This window comes from Plecotus auritus (assembly GCF_963455305.1).
Source record: "Plecotus auritus genome assembly, chromosome: 8".
NCBI lineage: Eukaryota > Metazoa > Chordata > Mammalia > Chiroptera > Vespertilionidae > Plecotus > Plecotus auritus.
The window spans coordinates 61,431,942-61,451,471 of record NC_137782.1 but is presented as its reverse complement, the minus strand read 5'-3'; the positions used below and the strand labels follow the sequence as shown (position 1 = coordinate 61,451,471).

Below are 19,530 nucleotides of genomic sequence, written 5' to 3'. Positions count from 1 at the left end.
GGGCGTCGCCTTCCCCTGATCACTGGGTCGCCTCCCGCCCCTGAGGGCTCCCGGACTGTGAGAGGGGGCAGGCCAGGCTGAGGGACCGGGCCTCTAGTCTATATATATAAAAGGCTAATATGCTAAGTGTCCGACTGGGTAATGACATCACGTAGCAACGCCTAGCTAACTCTCCCTAGCAACTAGCCTACTTGCAGTTTCTTCAGCCCAGGAACACGACTTGCTTTATAGCCAGGTGGAACCATTTCACACTATACCAGGGGTGGGCAAACTTTTTGACTCGAGGGCCACAATGGGTTCTTAAACTGGACCGGAGGGCCGAAACAAAAGCATGGATGGAGTGTTTGTGTGAACTAATATAAATTCAAAGTAAACATCATTACATAAAACGGTATGGTCTTTTTTTTTTTATTTCAATAGTTTTATTCATTTAAAACATTTTAACAAGAAGAATGTAAACACTAATTATTATAATTTGAAACTTCAAAAAATGGAGGAATCATAGCACAATAACATACCTTATATTGAAGATGGCAAAGGCAAAATAAAATTGCCTAACAAAGGAAAGGTACAAAAGCCTTTCAAATTAAACTTAAATATAATAAAATAATTTAAAACTAAAACAAATAGAAAAGAACAAAATGTGTAAACAGTAAATTAAACATTTTCTTTAGTGCAACTTCCAAATTATGCCCGGGACGTAGATGTAGATGGCAATGTAGACTGGGTTGAAAGGTTTTTGGTCTTTAAAACATCAACTTCAGTGGGAACAGTGTTGTTGGTCTCCTTTTTTAGCTAATGCATCAAAGTCTGGAGTTAGTTTTGTTGTGGCTATTCTCAGGATAGATCTGAGGTGTTCGTCAGTTAAGCTGGATCTGTGAGGGGCTTTGTTGATGTTCATGACGCTAAATGTCTGCTCACAAACATAGGTTGACCCAAACAGCACCAGTATCTTCTGTGCCATCCTCCGGATGTTTGGAAAAGTGGCTTCATTAAGTGAAGCATAAAAATCTCTTAGTTCAAGAGAGCTGAATTTCTCCTTTAGGACAAAGTCAGACTGAAGATCGATGAGTTCCAGTTGCACCTCTTCTGGTGCTGTTTCAGGGTTTTGTGACAAAGGACAGGCCACCAGTTGAAGTGACTAAAAGCTGAAAGTCTTTGTTGTTTTATTAACAAGTAAGACATTGTGATGTACAGAATGTGGGAACAGGAAAAAATTGTGTTTGAGTAGAGCTCTTAATCTTACCTCAGAAAGGCTCTGATACTGTGCTCTCCAGGGGCGTGTCTCCCTACATCACCACGATAACGTGTCTACGCATTCCCAGGGTGATGTCGGGAGACACGTCCGCGGGCATTACAAGGAGCCTCTGGAAGATTGAGAGGTTGTTCCTTCTACTGAATGGGCGGATATAAATCCGCCCACTGAGAAGAAGGAGCTGCGGCCGTGTTTCCACTGCTGCTGGTGAAGGAGCGGAGGGGAGAGCAAGAGAACCCTCCGCTCTTTCGGCTCCACGGGCCAGATAGAACAGCCGAACGGGCCGGATCCGGCCCGCGGGCCGTAGTTTGCCCACGGCTGCACTATACCCAAATGTCTATGAAGTGTTTTCACGTGCCTTATCTCATTTGATCCTCACAGAAGTCCTGGAGTAGGTAGATAGGAGACTCGGTGGAATCCTATTTTCTTTTCATAAGTCAGAAAATGGAGATTTAGAAAGCCTAGAAAGTTGACCCGACTAAAAGGACAAAATGGTGTACCATGAAAATGACTTCAGGTTTTCTCACTGCGTATAGTCAAACACTGCTGCAGTTAAATATTTTACCTTGTTCTCCCTGTGTGATCTACAATAATGATCTGCTGTGTTGCTGACAATTACCTGAAAGAGAAGTTGGGGTGCTTCACTGGACTGGAAAAGGTTTAGCTAATTCAGAAGGCAGGTCTAATTAAGCAAGTTTATTCTATATCTATAAAAGGCCAAGTTGACTGACGCATGTGTGATACATATAAAGCTCTCACTGGTGCCAACTGCACACGTGTTTTTTGATCTGTCACTGTCGATCATGAATTTGGTTGACACTTCTATTATAGAGAAAGGGCAAATAGTGATATTAAAATATTAGTATTTCTTCTAATTAAGTTCCTTTCAATGTACATGAATTCATGCACTGGGCCACTAGTCTTTTATAAAAGCTGAAAGTAAAACAATAGGAAGCAATATACAATGTAAACACACACCAAAAGAAAGATGGTATGAGTGTTTTAAAATCAGTATAAAAGACTTAAGGCAAAAAGCATTACCAGAGCTAGCGATACTTTGTTTTTTTAAAAAATATATACTTGTATTGATTTGAGAAAGAGAGAGGAAGAGAGAGGGAAACATCAATATGAAAGAAAACATCGATCTGCTGCCTCCTGCATGCACCCAGACGGGGATCCAACCTGCAAACTAGGGCATGGGCCCCAACCAGGAATCGAACCAGCAACCTATCAGTGCACGGGTGACGCAACCGATTGAGCCATATAGGCCAGGGCTAGAGATACTTTTTAAGAACAAAAAGTCAACCAAAACAATGTAGCAGTTCTAAAGTTCAATGTACCTAATAAATAGCTTCATCAGGAAAAAAGAAGGACTACCTTTTGAGACAGCATGGAGGGACATGGAGAGTTATTATGCTAAATGAAATAAGCCAGTCAAGCCCTAGCCGGTTTGGCTCAGTGGATAGAGCGTCGGCCTGCAAACTAAAGGATCCCAGGTTTGATTCCGGCCAAGGATATATGCTCGGGTTGTGGGCTCGATCCCCCCCAGTGGGGGGCGTGCAGGAGGCAGCCGATCGGTGATACTCTCTCATCATTGATGTTTCTATCTCTCTATCGCCCTTCCTCTCTGAAATCAGTAAAAAAAAATATTTTTTAAAAAAAGAAATAAGCTAATCAGAAAAAGACAAGTATCACATTATCTCACTCATATATGGAATCTACTGAATAAAATAAACTGATGAATAAAGTAGATCCAGAGACAACCAAAATGCAGAGACAAAGAAACAGGTCACAAATGAAAGAAATGGAGGAAAGCAAACGACTGGATATAGAGATCCAAACCATGGTTATAAGGTTTTTTCAAGAATTTTCTAGAAAAGGCCGATAAATTTAGTGAGACCCTCGAGGATACGAAAAAGGACCAACTAGAAATTAAGCATACATGGACTGAAATAAAGAATAATATACAGAGATCCAACAGCAGACTAGAGGATCCCAAGAATCAAGTCAAAGATCTGAAATACGAAGAAGCAAAAAACACCCAACCAGAAAAGCAAAAAGCAAAAAGAATCCAAAATTATGAAGATAGTTTAAGGAGCCTCTGGGACAACTTTAAGCGTACCAACATCCGAATTATGGGGGTGCCAGAAGAAGAGAGAGAGCAAGATATTGAAAACCTATTTCAAGAAATAATGACAGAAAACTTTCCCTACCTGGTGAAAGAAATAGACTTACAAGTCCAGAGCGCAGAGAACCCCAAACAAAAGGAATCCAAAGAGGACCACACCAAGACACATCATAATTAAAATGCCAAGAGCTAAAGACAAAGAGAGAATATTAAAAGCAGCAAGAGAGAAACAGTTACCTACAAGGGAGCACCCATACGACTGTCAGCTGATTTCTCAACAGAAACTATGCAGGCCACATGGGAGTGGCAAGAAATATTCAAAGTGTAAATAGCAAGAACCTACAAGCAAGATTACTCTACCCAGCAAAGCTATCATTCAGAATTGAAGGTCAGATAAAGAGCTTCACAGATAGAAAAAGCTAAAGGAGTTCATCATCGCCAAACCAGTATTATATGAAATGATGAAAGGTATTCTTTAAGAAGAGGAAGAAGAAGAAAAAGGTAAAGATAAAAATTATGAACAACAAATACATATCTATCAATAAGTGAATCTAAAAATCAAGTCAATAAAAAATCTGATGAACAGAATAAACCGGTGAATATAATAGAATCAGGGGCATAGAAAGGGAGTGGACTTAAAATTCTCGGAGGGAAAGGGGTTGTGGGGGTGCGGGAAGCGACTGGACTAAAATCGTACACCTATGGATGAGGACAGTGTGTGGGGGGGGTAAGGGCAGAGGGTGGGGTGGGAACCGGGTGGAGGGGAGCTATGGGGGGAAAAAAGAGGAACAATTGTAATAATCTGAACAATAAAGATTTTTTAAAAATCTGATGAACAGAATAATCTGGTGAATATAACAGAATCACAGGCATAGAAAAGGGAGTGGACTGACAATCCTCGGGGGAAAGGGGTTTGGGGGGTGCGGGAAGAGACTGGACAAAAATCATACACCTGTGGATGAGGACGGGGGGGGGGTGGTAAGGGCATGGGTGGGGTGGGAACTGGGTAGAGGGGAGCTATGGGGGGAAAAAAAGAGGAACAACTATAATAATCTGAACAATAAAGATTAAGATTACCAAAAAAAAAAAAAAAAAAAAAACAACCCTTAAACCCTGGCCTGTGTGCTCAAGTGGTTAGAGCCTCGGCCAGAGCACTGAAGGATTGCAGGATCCCAAGTCATAGGCAGGGTACCTGGGTTGCAGGTTCAATCCCTGGCCCTGGTTGGGGCAAATGTAAGAGGCAACCAAACAATGTCTCTCTCACATCAATGTTTCTGTTTCTGTTTCTGTTTCTCTCTCTTTCTCTCTCTCTTCCTCTCTCTCCCCCTCCCTCCTTCCCTCCCTCCCTCCCTTCCTCCTTCCGTTTCTCCCTTTCACTCTCTCTAAAAAATCAATGGAAAAAATATCCTCGGGTAAAGATTAACAACAACAAATCTTAAAAAAAAAATTAACAATCTATAAAAAGGTTGAAAATTTGTATCAGAAATTCAGATTTAATATTTGAAAATTTTACTCAACTTAATTCATCACATTAATAACAAAGGAGAACAATTATGTGAAATATCTCAATTGATGCAGAAAAGCATTTTAATAAAATTCAACATTCATTCATAATAAACTCATAAACTCAGAAAAGAAGTGAATTAATAACATTATCTACAGAAAACCTTCAGGAAACATCATACTTAATGGCGAAATGCTTTAGGCTTTCCCTCTTAGATCAGGAACATACCATTTCAATTCACTGCACAGGCAGCACAGTTAGACAAGAAAAAGAAATCAAAGATATAAGATTGGAAAGGATAAAATAAAAACTTCATTTGTAGATGTGATATTCACAGATGATTGAACACATACACAATCCAGAAGAATCTAAAGGTAATGTATTAAAATATAGGATCAATATAAATAGAAGAGCAATAAAAAATCCATGTTTTTCTATTATAGCTACAGTTAGAAAATGCAATTTTAAAAACACTATTTACAATACATATAAAAATGTCAAATGCTAAGGAATAAATGTAACATAAGTTAGGCAAGACCACTACATAGAAAACTATAAAAAATTATCAAGAGAAATTAAGATCAAACCAAAGAAAAAGAGGAAAGGGGTGGGAGAATAGGGAACAGGGGAAAAGAGAATAAAAGTATTATTTTTAATAGATTAAATGCAATCTGAATACAATCGCAATCAAAATACTGTTGTAAAACTGAGATAAAATGTGTATGGAAATGGCAAAGGGCCAAGAAGAGCCAAGGAATCTTAAAGATAACTAAGTACAAGAAGCTACTCCTATTCAATATACAATAGACAAAATCAACACAAAGTTACAGAAAATAAGACTATGTGTGAGTACAAGATTAAATAGATTAGTGGATCATAATAACATGAAACAGACAAAGGTGGCACTAAAAAAGTAAGGGGGGATAAAAGAGACTTTTCAATAAATAAATGGGTCACACTAGATATCTACATGGAATATAGATTTCTCTATCACACCCTAAAATCAATTCCAAGTGAAGTCTACATTTAAATATAAAAGAAACAATAAGGCTTCTAAAAGACAAACAGAATATCTTCATGACCTTGAACAAGGTAAATACAACATGCACTAACATAAGGAAGATAGTGATACCGTAAGTTGTATTAAAATTAAGCACTTCTGTTCATCAAAAAAATCTTTTTAGAGACTGAAAAGACAAGCCACCAAATGAGAGAAAGTATCTGCCAAACTATTAGGAAATTTAAAAAATTAAAGTCAATTACACACACACACACACACACACACACACACACACACACACACACAAATGTGCAAAAGATTTAAACAGGCAACCTACCAAACAGGGTGTCCAAATGGCCAATAAACATATGAGAAGGTGCTTAACCTCCTTAGCCATCAGGGAAACACAAATTAAGATCATGAGACCATTGCACACACATTAGAATGGTTCAAGTTAAGACTGACAACACCGTGCATTAGCAAGGACATGGAACAACAGCAACCCATACACTGCTAGTGGAAATGTAAATTAGTACAACCACTTGGTAAACTGTTCTGTAATGGCTATTGATGCTGAACCTATGCGTATCCTATAACCCAGCAATTCTAAGTATATACCCAACCGAAACTGTGCATATACACATCAAGAAACATATACAAGAATGTACTTATAAACATCATTATAATAGCCCCAAACTGGAAAACTCCCAAATATTCATCAAAAATAGAATTGTGGTTTGTTAATACAATAGAATACCATATAGAAAATGAACAACAGCTTCACTATCATTAGGGATGAATCTAACAATGTTGATTGAAAGAAGGCCAACTCAGTACATACTGATTTTATTTATATGAAGAACAAAAACTGGCACAACAAAATGCACTCTTAGAAGTCAGGCTAGTAATTTCATTTGGAGAGGAGGAAGAGTAGACTAGGTGGCAGGAGATACAGAGGTGGTTGCTATATAATTGATGCTTTTGTTATTGTTCATTGAGTTGTACGTTTTTATTTATATAAAACACAAAGTGCTTTTTATTGATTAAAACAGAAGAATCTGTATTGATTATGCAAGCATCTCTAAGACACATTTTCAGTTAAAAAGCTAGATGCACAATAGTGTATGTAGTAAGATAATACTTATGTAAGGAAAGAAAAGATACATAGACACATTTGCTTTTCCAACTTTAGGACCTTTAGTAGCTACACAAGAAATCAATAACCAGAGCTGCCTCCGGAATGGAACTGGAGGGTGCTAGTAGAGGTGGTAGTGGACTGTTTGCAAGGGAGACTTAACTTTTCTCTGTAACTGTTTTGTACATGTGCATATGTTATTTATTCAAAATACATATTACCTCTAGTGGGAAGGGAATGACATATTGGTAATGTCTTCAATCTGGTGGTGGGTACATGGTTATTGTGATAATGTTGTAGTATCACTATTGCTTTTTGTAGGTCAAATATTTGAGAACTAGAAGCCCGATTCACGAAGATTCCTTCCTTTCCCTGGCTTTCAGCACCGCCTTCCCGCTCCGGCCCCGGAACCGCCTCTTTTGGCTCTGGCCCTGCCTTCCCACGCTGCCCAGAGGCCCTGAGCGGCTGGGGTGCTGCGGAACCCCTGTGTTGTTGCCATGGCGACAATGCAAGCATCCTGCCCCCGGCTGCTTGGTGCCTGCACATGCAAATTAACCCGCCATCTTTGTTGGGTTAATTTGCATACTCACTCCTGATTGGCTGGTGGGCATCGCGAAGGTACGGTCAATTTGCATCTTTCTCTTTTATTAGTGTAGATAAGCTTTTTTTTTTTTAAAAAAAAGTCTCTGCACATTGGCACACTGTGGATGCTCAATAAATGTTAATTATCTTCCCCACCCTATTTCCAGTCTATCTTAACATATTTCTCACCTACCATAATATATAAAAACCCTGGGTCATAACGACCAGTAACGAGTGAGGCTCGACCAACCGGAAGTAAGTCAGCACTGGGTTGCTGTGACAACCCAGCGCTGACTGCTTCTGCTGCAGGCGCGGTGCCCCAGCACTGACTGCTGAGGGGGCTGCGAATCAGGACCAGAGAGAGACCTGAAGAGAGAAGCAGGGACTGATCCATTGCCTCTGAGGCAGCTTTTGATCAGCACTTGCCTCTCTCTTTCTCTCCCAGTCTGGCCAGCAGTCACGCCTCCATTTCTCTCCAGGCCTCCACCGGGGCTGCTGATCAGCCCCGCCTTTCTGATCAGGCCCCATTGATAGGCCCAGAGACGCTGACTGGCATAGAAACTGACCAATCAGAACCAAATGTGGCCCTAGCTGGTTTGGCTCAATGGATAGAGCATCAGCCTGTGGACTGAGGGGTCCCAGGTTCGATTCCGGCCAAGGGCACATGCCCGGGTTGTGGGCTCAATCCCCAGTAGGGGGCGTGCAGGAGGCAGCCAATCAATGATTCTCTCTCATCATTGATGTTTCTATCTCTCTCTCCCTCTCTTTTCCTCTCTAAAATTAATAAAATATATATTTTTTAAAAAAAAGAACCAAATGTGGGTGCTAGGAAGAACCAATGGCTACCTAAGAGGTGGAGCTTTTGACGTTGATTGGCATAGGAACCAACCAATCAGAACCAAATGTGGGTGCTGTGGGGAGCCAATGGCTACCTAGCAGGTGGAGCTTTTGAGGTTGACTGGCATAGAAACTGACCAGTCAGAACCAAATTGGCCAGCAGAGGAGGGCAGTAGGGGGCAAGATCAGGCCAGCAGGGGAGGGCAGTTGGGCATGAGATCAAGCTGGCAGGGGAGGGCCATTGGGGGTGAGATCAGGCCAGCAGGGGAGGGCATTTGGGGACAACCAAGCCAGGAGGGCAGGGCCTTTGGGGGCGAGATCAGGCCAGCAGGGGAGGACCTTTGGGGCCGAGATCAGGCCGGCAGGGGAGGGCAGTTGGGGGCAACCAGGCCAGCAGGTTATAGCAGTTAGGGGTGATCAGGCTGGCAGGCATAGGAAGTTAGGGGCGATTGGGCAGGCAGGCAGGCAGGTGAGCAGTTGGGAGCCAGTGGTCCCAGATTGCGAGAGATCGGGCCTAAACCGGCAGTAGGACATCCCGCAAGGGGTCCCAAATTGGGCTGAGGGACACCCCCCCCCCGTGCACAAATTTTGTGCACTGGGCCTCTAGTCTATATATTAAAAGCCTAAGTGACTATTACAACAGAACAATCAGAACAACCAGAATGACCGGATTGACTGGTTGCTATGACATGCACTGACCACCAGGGGGTAGACGCTCAACACAGGAGCTTTCCCCAGCCCGCAGGCCCCAATTGTTGATGGGGCCTGCCAGCCAACCTCCCAGTCTCTCCCTCCAGCCAGCAGGCCTTGATCGCCCAATCGGGGCCCAGCCCCAGGGCTGGGACGGGAACTGGGGGTGGGTGGTGGTAGAAGAGGGCAGCAAGGCAAGGGAGAGGCGGGGAGGCAGGACACCACGTGGTGGTGGCGCGCAGGTGGCGAGAAAAGGAGGAGACGGAGAGGCAGGGAGGCAGGGAACCTGATAGGCCCTGATAGCTGGCCAGGCCAAGGGACCCCACCCGTGCACGAATTTCATGCACCGGGCCTCTAGTCTCCCATAGAAGCATTTTACTCTCCCCAGTCTTCTAACGGCCAATTATGAGGACTTTCTCAGTGATAGTCTTCTCCCTGCTACTCTATTCAAATTCAACTCATTCTTCAGAACCAACTCAAAGTCTCATCTATTCCATGAAGCTCTCCAAAGCAATCAATAAAACTTCATAGGAGAACCTGGTTGGTGTGGCTCAGTTGGTTGCACATGCACTGAAAAGTCACCGGTCCAATTCCTAGTCAGAGCACATACCCAGGTTTCAGGTTCGATTCTCAGTTGGGGTGAATATGGGAGACAACTGATCGCTTCCTCTCTCACATCAGTGTTTCTCTCTCTCTCTCTCTCTCTCTCTCTCTCTCTCTCAAATCAACAAAAACATATTAAAAAATTTAAAAATATATTTATATAAAGCTTTATAGGAGAGAAAACGTCTTTTAAAAATAGGAAGACCAGCCGAAACCAGTTTGGCTCAGTGGACAGAACGTCAGGCTGCGGACTGAAAGGTCCCAGGTTCGATTCCGGTCAAGGGCATGTACCTTGGTTGCGGGCACATCCCCAGTAGGAGGTGTGCAGGAGGCAGCTGATTGATGTTTCTCTCTCATCGATGTTTCTAACTCTCTATCCCTCTCCCTTCTTCTCTGTAAAAAATCAATAAAATATATTTTTAAAAAAATAGGAAGACCATGCCCTAGCTGGTCTGGCTCAGTGGATAGAGCATCGGCCTGTGGACCAACGGGTCCCAGGTTCGATTCCGGTCAAGGGCACATGCCCGGGGTTGTGGGCTCAATCCCCAGTAAGGGGCGTGCAGGAGGCAGCCAATCAATGATTCTCTCTCATCATTGATGTTTTTCTCTCTCTCTCTTCCTCTCACTTCCTCTCTGTTAAGTAAAAAAAAAAAAAAAAAAAAAGGAAGACCTCGCCAGGCCAGTGTGGCTCAGTGGTTGAGCATTGACCTATGAACCAGGAGGTCACAATTCAATTCCCAGTTGGGACACATGCCTGGTTGTAGGCTTGATCCCCAGTATTGGGCATGCAGGAGGCAGCTGATCTGATTCTCTCTCATCATTGACATTTCTATCTTTCTCCCCCTCTCCCTTCCTCTCTGAAATCAATAAAGTTATATTTATAAAAATAAAAATAAAAATAGGAAGACCCTAGAGAACATTTAGTGCAATCATTCTGCAGAGAAGGGTAACGTCAGGTGATAGACATGATGTTTTATAGTTGTTAAATACATATTTTTAATCCTCATCTGAAGATATTTTTTCCATTGCTTTTCAGAGCAAGTATAAGAAAGGGAAGGGGGGGGGGAGAGAGAGAGAAGCATTGATGTAAGAGAGACACATTGGTTGCCTCCACACGTGCCCCTAATGGGGGTAAAGAGCAAACCTGCAACCAAGGTACATGCCTTTGACTGGGAATCAAACTGGTGACCCCCAGGGTGCAGGCCAATGCTCTAACCACTAACCTACACAAGCCAGGTCTATAGTTGTTTTATCTATATATATAAAAGTCTAAGTGACCAGCCGACCAGCCAGTAGCTATGACACGCACTGACCACCAGGGAGCAGATGCTCAGCGCAGGAACGGAAACCACAGGAATGGAAACATGGAACAGACTGATGAATCTCAGAGGGAAGTGAGGGGAGTGGGAAGAGATTAACCAAAGATCTTATATGCATATTAGAGGCCCGGTGCACGGACTCGTGCACTGGTGGGGTCCCTTGGCCTGGCCTGCGGGGATCGGGCAGAAACCAGCTCTCTGACATCCCCCAAGGGGTCCCAGATTGCGAGAGGGTGCAGGCCAGGCCAAGGCACCCCACTGGTGCACGAATCCATGCACCAGGCCTCTAGTATTTTAATGTTTATCTACACAGTATATATCGGACACAATGAATAAAAAGACTTTCATCAATGCATATCATAGCTAAATTTCGAATACTAGAGAGGTAGGGGGGTGCGGTGTGAGGAGGAGAAGAGATGGTGGAAGAGGGTATCCTAAAAGTTTTCAGGGGTTGATGGATGGGGAAATAGGTCATATAAAAAGGACCAGAAAACAGAACAGAATCTCCCAAAGTTACACCAAATGCTTAAATATACACCAAACACCTTAAAATTTTAAAGGAAAATGACTTCCAATTTAAAATCTTTACCCAGTTAAACTAAATAGACAAGTGTAAGAATGAAAGAGCTTTTCACACATACAAGCTTTTAAGAAAAAGTTATCTCCCATGTACTCTTTCTTAGGAGGCTACTAGAGAATGTACTACCCGAGAAAAAGTAAGACAGGATTCAGGAAACAGAATCTAAACATGATAAAAATAAAATGCTCTGAATTTGGTGACAGGAAATCCCAAGAATTCAGCTGTTTAGCTGTCTGAGCCAGTAACTTGTTCAAACTGGAGCAGAAAGATGGAGAGTACTAAAAAGGATTTTTCTCTTTTTAAAATATATTTTTTATTGATTTTTAGAGAGAGAAGGGAGAGGGGGAGAGGGAGAGAGAGAAACATCAATTGGTTGCCTCCTGCATGCTCCCTACCGAGATCAAGTCCAAAACCCCAAAACCTGGGCATGTGCACTGACTGGGAATAGAACTGGAAACCTTTTGGTGCACAGACTAACACCCAACCAACTGAGCCACACTGGCCAGGGCTAAGAAGGATTTCTTTAAAAAAAGGGGGGGGGGTTAGAATTGTGGAATAAAGTTTTAAAAGATTATTATTCTAACTTAAAAAGCCAGATTCAAAAGGCTACATATGGCCCTGGCGGGTTTGGCTCAGTGGATAGAGCGTCAGCCTGTGGACTGAAGGGTCCCAGGTTCGATTCCAGTCCGGGGCACATGCCTGGGTTGCGGGCTCGTTCCCCAGTGAGGGGCATGCAGGAGGCAGCCAATCAATGATTCTCTTTCATCATTGATATTGATGTTTCTATCTCTCTCTCCCTCTCCCTTCCTCTCTAAAATCAATAAAAAATATTTTAAAAAAGGCTACATATGGATATGATTCCATTTCTATGAAAGTCTATAAAAGGGCATTAGAATAGGAGAGAAAACAGATGAGCAGTTGTCCTACTATGTGGGAATTTTCTATATCCTAACTAGTGGTGGTCACAGGACTGTATACATTTATCAAAACGAATACACAGAACTACATACTAAAAATGGTGAATTGTATAGTTTATATTTATATCTCAATTTAAGAAATAGGGGGGAAAGGGTGACTTTTAACTGTAAGAAAAATAAAAAATTATATAACAAAAATAATTGAATACAATTGCTGTAAATAATCATATCATCATCACCATCGTAATATAAATACTTACACCAACACCCCAAACTGTGATAAAACTACAATAGGAGAATGATGGACACAAAACATGTGGCACAGGTGGCTGTGAATTAAATTTAAATCTTCTACAAGAGGAAAATAGATAATGTCCAAAATTTAAAAGTCAGTAAACAGCCTTATAAGCATGCTATTTAGAAATACTGGCTCTCCTGTTTCCTGGACCTTTCCTTGCAAAAGAAATAGCTACAGTGTAGAGAGAGGTTGCCTGGATGGGGAAGGGGGTGTGTATGTGAAACTTGGGGGTGAAAGACAAGGCAGGGCACTGCTGGGGTTTTTTGTTTTGTTTTGAATATATTTTTATTGATTTCAGAGAGGAAGGGAGAGGGAGATAGAAACATCAATGATGAGAGAAGATCATTGACTGGCTGCCTCCTGAGTGTCCCACACTGGGGATCGAACCCTCAACCGGGGCATGTGCTCTGACTGGGAATCGAACGGTGACCTCCTGGTTCACAGGTAGAAGCTCAACTGCTGAGCCACGCTGGCCGAGCAGGGCACTGCTGTTTTTTGTTATAAGGCTCATAATACTGAGAAGTCTTCCCCATCATATTCCAGGTATTCAACGTCACAAGGCATCTACTCTCATTTTAAAATAATCATTTGGATTTTGTTTTCCTGTGAACAGCTGAGTACTGATGAAAGAGTCAATATCAAGTCATCTTCAAAGTGTGAATTACTGGCAGGTGTTGTATGGGTTTTTCTCTAGGAGTACTTGTGGTTTAACAGTTTATATGTGATAATCTCTTACATCATGCTACTTAGGCTATCAACCTGTTTAGTCAATGTGACATTTATAGTTTTCACTGACTTAATTTTGTCTTTACTGCACTTTTCTTTTTAAATAATTAAAGGCTCAATTCTATATACACCAATGTACATTGTTTGTTTAATCCTAAGTGTAAGATATCTAATACCTCAAAATACCATATTAAGTGCAAGGAAATAGCCATCTTAAAGGATAATTAATGAAGATTAAATACCTTGTTAGGCTATTCTGATAACAAATGGGAACCAATGATTACTTGTGTCCACTTTAATAGGATTTGTTTTGTTTCAATATAATTAGAAATGAATTTTATGGCCTGTGAATACAAAAACTTCCTATTAAGATTATGGTATTTATTTATATTTTTAATTCATGAGAATTTATTCTATCCAGGGGTTTTTCAGTATCAAATTACCTTGACCAGCAGGGGAAGACTATATTTGACTTAAACACCTAAGGTTTCACAAATACTAATGCTTATTAGAATAAAGGTAAAACAAGTAGCACCTACTGAATTTTTTTTTTAATGGAAGGAGTCCATCTAAGTAAAAAATTATGAAGTAATTAACACTCAGGAAAACAGGAATTTTGATATGCCAATAATCATTAAAAAAACAATGACTGGCATTTGGAAAACAGAACAAGGATGTCATAACCCAGGAGTATCTGAAGCAGTATCTCTAGGGGTTGTAGGTAAGAAATGTGGATTTGATTCTAACAGCAATGAGATGGCATTGGAGGGTCCGATTTGCTTTATGGATCAAATGTGCTGAGAAGTGTGAATAAGCTCTGTAAATGCTAAAGCATCATACCAGCATATTTTATTACCTGAACAGAGGACAAATTGAAAGGGAGATGGAAATAAGGCATACTAAAATCTAACTAGGACAGGCCTATTCTAAACCATGTGGCCAGGAGTCTTCTCCTAGGCTTCTTTTAAGTTCCATTTAGGGAAATGGGCAAGACTTGGGGAAGGAAGACCAGGTTCGGTGAAAGAGGAATCAGGAATATTATTTTTGACATATTGTTTGAGATGTCCATTAGATATCTAAATGGAGATGATGAGAAGGTATTTGGATATACCCATCTGGAGTAAAAGGGGAGATATCAGGATGGAAATATAGATTTAGGATCCATCAGAATATGTTATTAAAAACATTACTCACTGGCTCAGTGAGTAATAGAGCATCTGCCTGCAGACTGAAGGGTCCCAGGTTCGATTACGGTCAAGGGCATGTACCTTGGTTGCGGGATCATCCTAGGTGGGGAGTGCGCAGGAGGCAGCTGATCGATGTTTCTCTCTCATCGATGTTTCTAACTCTCTATCCCTCTCCCTTCCTCTCTGAAAAAAATCAATAAAATATATTTTTAAAAAATAAATAAAAAATAAAAACATACTAACCTTTACAGCATGCTTATTGTGTTTCAGACACTATTTAGGTGCTTTATATGTATTAACTCACTTGTTCCTAACCTTAACAGATTAGCCCCATGACTGTCCCTATTTTACAAATGAACAAACTGAGATATAAAGAAATTAAGTAGCTTGCCCAGAGACACATAGCAAGCATGGGCCAGAGCTGGGATTCAAACCTAGGTAATCTGATTCCTTTAAAGCCACTGGACTGTTTGGGAGTACAGATAGAACATGACTGAGGAGGAGGAAGACTATGCCCTCAAAGTATTTCATTTTAAACAATTTACTGAGACCTGAGTACCTATCAAGTGCCTGGCACCATTTCAGTCTCTGCAGATGTAAAGAAAAATAAGACAAAGTCCCTCAAGAAGATAATGTCCCTAATAGCTGCAGGTTGACAGCAACTTTTAATGAACATCTGCTATATGCCACACACTTGCCAAGCATTTTAGACATATCATTTCACTTAATCCTCCTAACAACACTATGAGGTAGATGTTATTGCCATTTTAGAAATAAGGAAACTGAGGTTAAATAATACACCATAGGTCACTCAACTAGTCAATGACAGAACTAGGGTTTAATCCAGCCGTGGGCAAACTACGGCCCGCGGGCCGGATCCAGCTGTTCTATCCGGTTCTCTTGCTCTCCCCACCACTCCTTTACTTTGAATTTATATTAGTTCACACAAACACTCCATCCATGCTTTTGTTCCGGCCCTCCGGTCCAGTTTAAGAACCCATTGTGGCCCTCGAGTCAAAAAGTTTGCCCACCCCTGGTTTAATCTATCTAGGTCCATCTTGAAAATCTGGTCTTTTCCAAGGATTTTCTGTTACATGTTATAACGTGGGTGAACCTTAAGGACATTATTCTAAGTGAATGATTCCACTCACATGAGTTATCTAAAGTATTCAAATTCACAGAAATAGAAAGTTGAGTGGTGGTTACCAGAGGCTAAGGGGGAAGGGGGAGGGTTGTCTACTGAATATAGAATTTCAGATTTTCTTTTTTTTTTTAAATATATTTTTATTGATTTCAGAGAGGAAGGGAGAGGGAAAGAGAGACAGAAACATCAGTGATGAGAATCATTGATTGGCTGCCTCCTGCACGCCCCCTACTGGGGATTGAGCCTGCAACCCAGGCATGTGCCCTTGACCGGAATAGAACCGGGACCCTTCAGTCCTGCATGCTGACGTTCTATCCACTGAGCCAAACAGTCTAGGGCTAGAACTTCAGATTTTCAAGATGAAAAAATTCTGGCTATCTGTTTCACAACAATGTGGATATACTTAACACTACTGAAGTGTACACCTAAAAATGGTTAAGATCGTACGTGTTATGTTTTTTTATATCACAGTTAAAAAAATTTTTTTTAAATCTGGTCTTTCCCATTATAGCTCATGCCATAATGGATATGCTTACCGTACTATAGAAATACCTGTGAGGCCTGGTCAGTGTGGCTCAGTTGGTTAGAGCATCGTCCTGTGCACCAAAGGGTCTCGGGTTTGATTCCCAGTCAGAGCATATACCCAGGTTGCAGTTAGATCCCCAGTCAGGGCGAGTTTGTGGTGAATACAGGGAGGCAACCAACTGAGGTTTCTCTCTCACATAGACGGTTCTTTCTCTCTCTCTCTCTCTCTCTCTCTCTCTCTCTCTCTCTCTCCCTCCCTCCCTCCCTCTCTCTCTAGAATCAAGGAAAAACATATCCTCTGGTGAAGATTTAAAAAAGAAAAGAAATACCTTTGCAAAACTAATTTATTCTGCAATATGGGGGAGAGAGAGGGTGGGAGGTGTGGCAAAGAAGAAATCAAGAAAAGTTACCAGGAAAGGATACATTTGAAAGATGCAGGTCCCCACTTGATCTTCATTATAGCTCTGGGAAGGTGTCTCCATCTCCACCTCTACACCTGTATACTGTATCATCACAACAATGAGCCTATACTCCAGGAGCCTTCTATCTGGTGAACTCCTCCAGTCTCCTCCCATTCCAAATAATCCAACATTGAAAACAAATTAAGTGTCCTAAATCGCCCCAGTCACTATGCTTAAGAACTCTTGTGACTCTCTATTGCCCTCAGAACATAGAGGATTATCAAGATGGTGTTTAGGAGCAAATTATCTAAACTTTCAGTGCCTTAGTTTTCTCATCTGTGTTAAAGGGATGAGTCCTGACATTGTATTTAAAAACTGAGGATTAAATAAAAACATTGTATACCTTGCACAATACTTGAGCCAAAGTATCTGATCAGTAATGGTGAGTTAGCTCCCTTTCTGCCTGTCCCTAATACCCAGCTCAGTAAGGCACTTTGGTTTAAAGAAGGATAGAGCAAGTATTTCCAAAATCGTCTTAAGGCAGAGAGAGAAGAATGCCAATGGGAAAAAGTTGCTCATCTATGCTTATCCCGATGTCCAGGAAAATACTGCTCACCCAGAACTGCTTCATCTGTAAACCTCCATACAAACTGACCACCTTGCCATTATTTTATTCTGTCCTTCTAATCATGAGTAAACAATACTGAAATGGCTCAAGATTAACATACATATATAAAGTTACACTGCAGAAAGTCTCACTCCCATATTCTCTCCATCTACACAATTGCCACCACACTTCCACCAACCACTTTATTACTTTTTTGTGTATCCTTCAAAGGTTTCTTTATGGCCTTAGCCCATGTGGCTCAGTGGATAGAGCATCAGCCTGTGGACTGAAGGGTCCCAGGTTCAATTCCAGTCAAGGGCACATGCCAGGTTGCGGGCTTGATCCCCAGTGAGGGGTGTGCAGGAAGCAGCCGATCAATGATTCTCATCATTGATGTTTCTAACTCTCTCTCCCTCTTCATTCCTCTCTGAAATCAATAAAAAAAAATATTTTTTAACAAGTTTTTTTAAGCAAGAGCTGTCTTTAAATTAAGTTAATGTTGGACAGGTGTGTTTACAATTTAACATGGAGGGGGATGGGAGGGAGCAAGGAGCTTAAGTTATTCATTCTGCTTTACCCTAAAGCAATGGCCTTCGTTCATTAAAAAAAAAACAGTAATAATTATATGTTGGGCGCCTATTATAAACTAGATACCAAATATAGCATTAATATTAACTGATTACCCTTCTGCCCTTACTATGCACCGGAAACGCATTTAATGCTTTACACAATACACTCCTCTGACCCCCACAACACCTTGAGGTAGGTTACTACTTATTATCTCCATTTTACAAATGGGGAAACTGAGGCAGAGAAGGTAAGTTGCCCAAGCAAGAGAGAGCAGGGCTTTGAATCCAGGCCTGACACCACTCTTAACCATGACACTACATTGGCAAAACAGATCCAGTCCCTGCACCCGTTGGAGCAAAGCCTAATATGAGATACCGGTGAGAAAAACGGGGCAGACAACAAAGAAATATGTAATTACACACTAAGAAAGTAATGTGAACGAAATACACTCAGGACTGTGACTGAGTAACAATGAGGACTTACTTGGGGTGGGGGGTCAAGGAAAGGCCTCTTTGAGAGAACGACATAATGATAAACTTAAGAAACGTTTAGGGGCTGAAATGACGACGGACCGCCCAGTTTACTTTACAAGGCAGAAACTCGAGGCACGCAGAAACTGAAGCAAACTCGCCCAGAGTCCCCCAGACGTGCGGACGTGGCGCAGGGAAGGCAGGATCCAGACGCAGGCCCCACGCTCGCACACGCCATCAGTGCATGATGCAGCCCAGCCCCGCTCGGCCCCTAACCAGGGGCCTGTAGACGGCCGGTGCCCACCACCCACCGCGGCTGACAGCGTGCGTGCAAACCACGGGGAGGCCCCGCGGCCGGCCAAGAGGGGTCGGGCCCGTACTGCGGTGTCCGGAAAGGCCTCTTCCCCGGCCCCTCGCCAGCTCCCGCCTGGTCCGCCCCGCCCCGCCCCTCCGGGCCGGCTTCGTACCTGCACGGCCCGGACCAGGCCCCGGCCGGTCAGCTGGCCCTGCCGCAGCTGCAGGAGAATGTTGACGGGCCGCGGCCGGCCGCCCCATCCGCCCCAAGCAGCCACCGTTGCCGCCGCCCGTCGCCCTCGGCCGGCCCCAGGCCCAGCCGCCGCCGGCGCCGCCGCCATGTCTCCTCGTCGGACAAACAGGAAGCAAGCGGCCCCAGGGCCGCGGAGATTTCTACGGGGCGGCAGAGGGGTCGCCGCAGCGCCCCCAGCGGGCCGTCGGTGGAGGCACAAGCCGCGTGGCAGGGACTGTGCGCGCCGCGGAGGCTGCTGGGAAATGTAGTCTTGGTTTCAGACGGGGCAGGTGCGTTGAGAACTTGGCTCCCTCAGTTGCTTTTCGCGCCCCTGGGTGCGACATTTCGGTGGCGAGGTCCCCCAGGTCTAGGACGAGTCCTGCTTGCGCACTCTCCCATTTCTTGTCTGTTTTGGGACGTTACAGCCAACTGGCCTGGGAAAGATCTGGGCTCCAGGCCAGGAATCAAGCCTCTTGTAATTCCTCACTGTCTCTCCGCCCTGGACTCTCCGCCGACCTCGACTCCC

General features: G+C 42.8%; 1 protein-coding gene across 7 annotated transcripts in view; it reads right to left on the bottom strand.

Moving 5' to 3' along the window:
* The window catches only part of TRPC4AP (transient receptor potential cation channel subfamily C member 4 associated protein), a 106,885-nt gene extending 87,702 nt beyond the window's left edge, over positions 1-19,183 (bottom strand). For all 7 annotated transcript variants that reach the window (XM_080685209.1, XM_080685208.1, XM_080685211.1 and 4 more), the window contains exon 1: positions 18,946-19,183. In XM_080685209.1, coding sequence (XP_080541335.1) covers positions 18,946-19,113 — 168 coding nt within the window. In that variant the 5' untranslated portion in view covers positions 19,114-19,183. The remainder of the gene's footprint in view (positions 1-18,945) is intronic.
* Between the last annotated feature and the right edge of the window lie 347 nt (positions 19,184-19,530).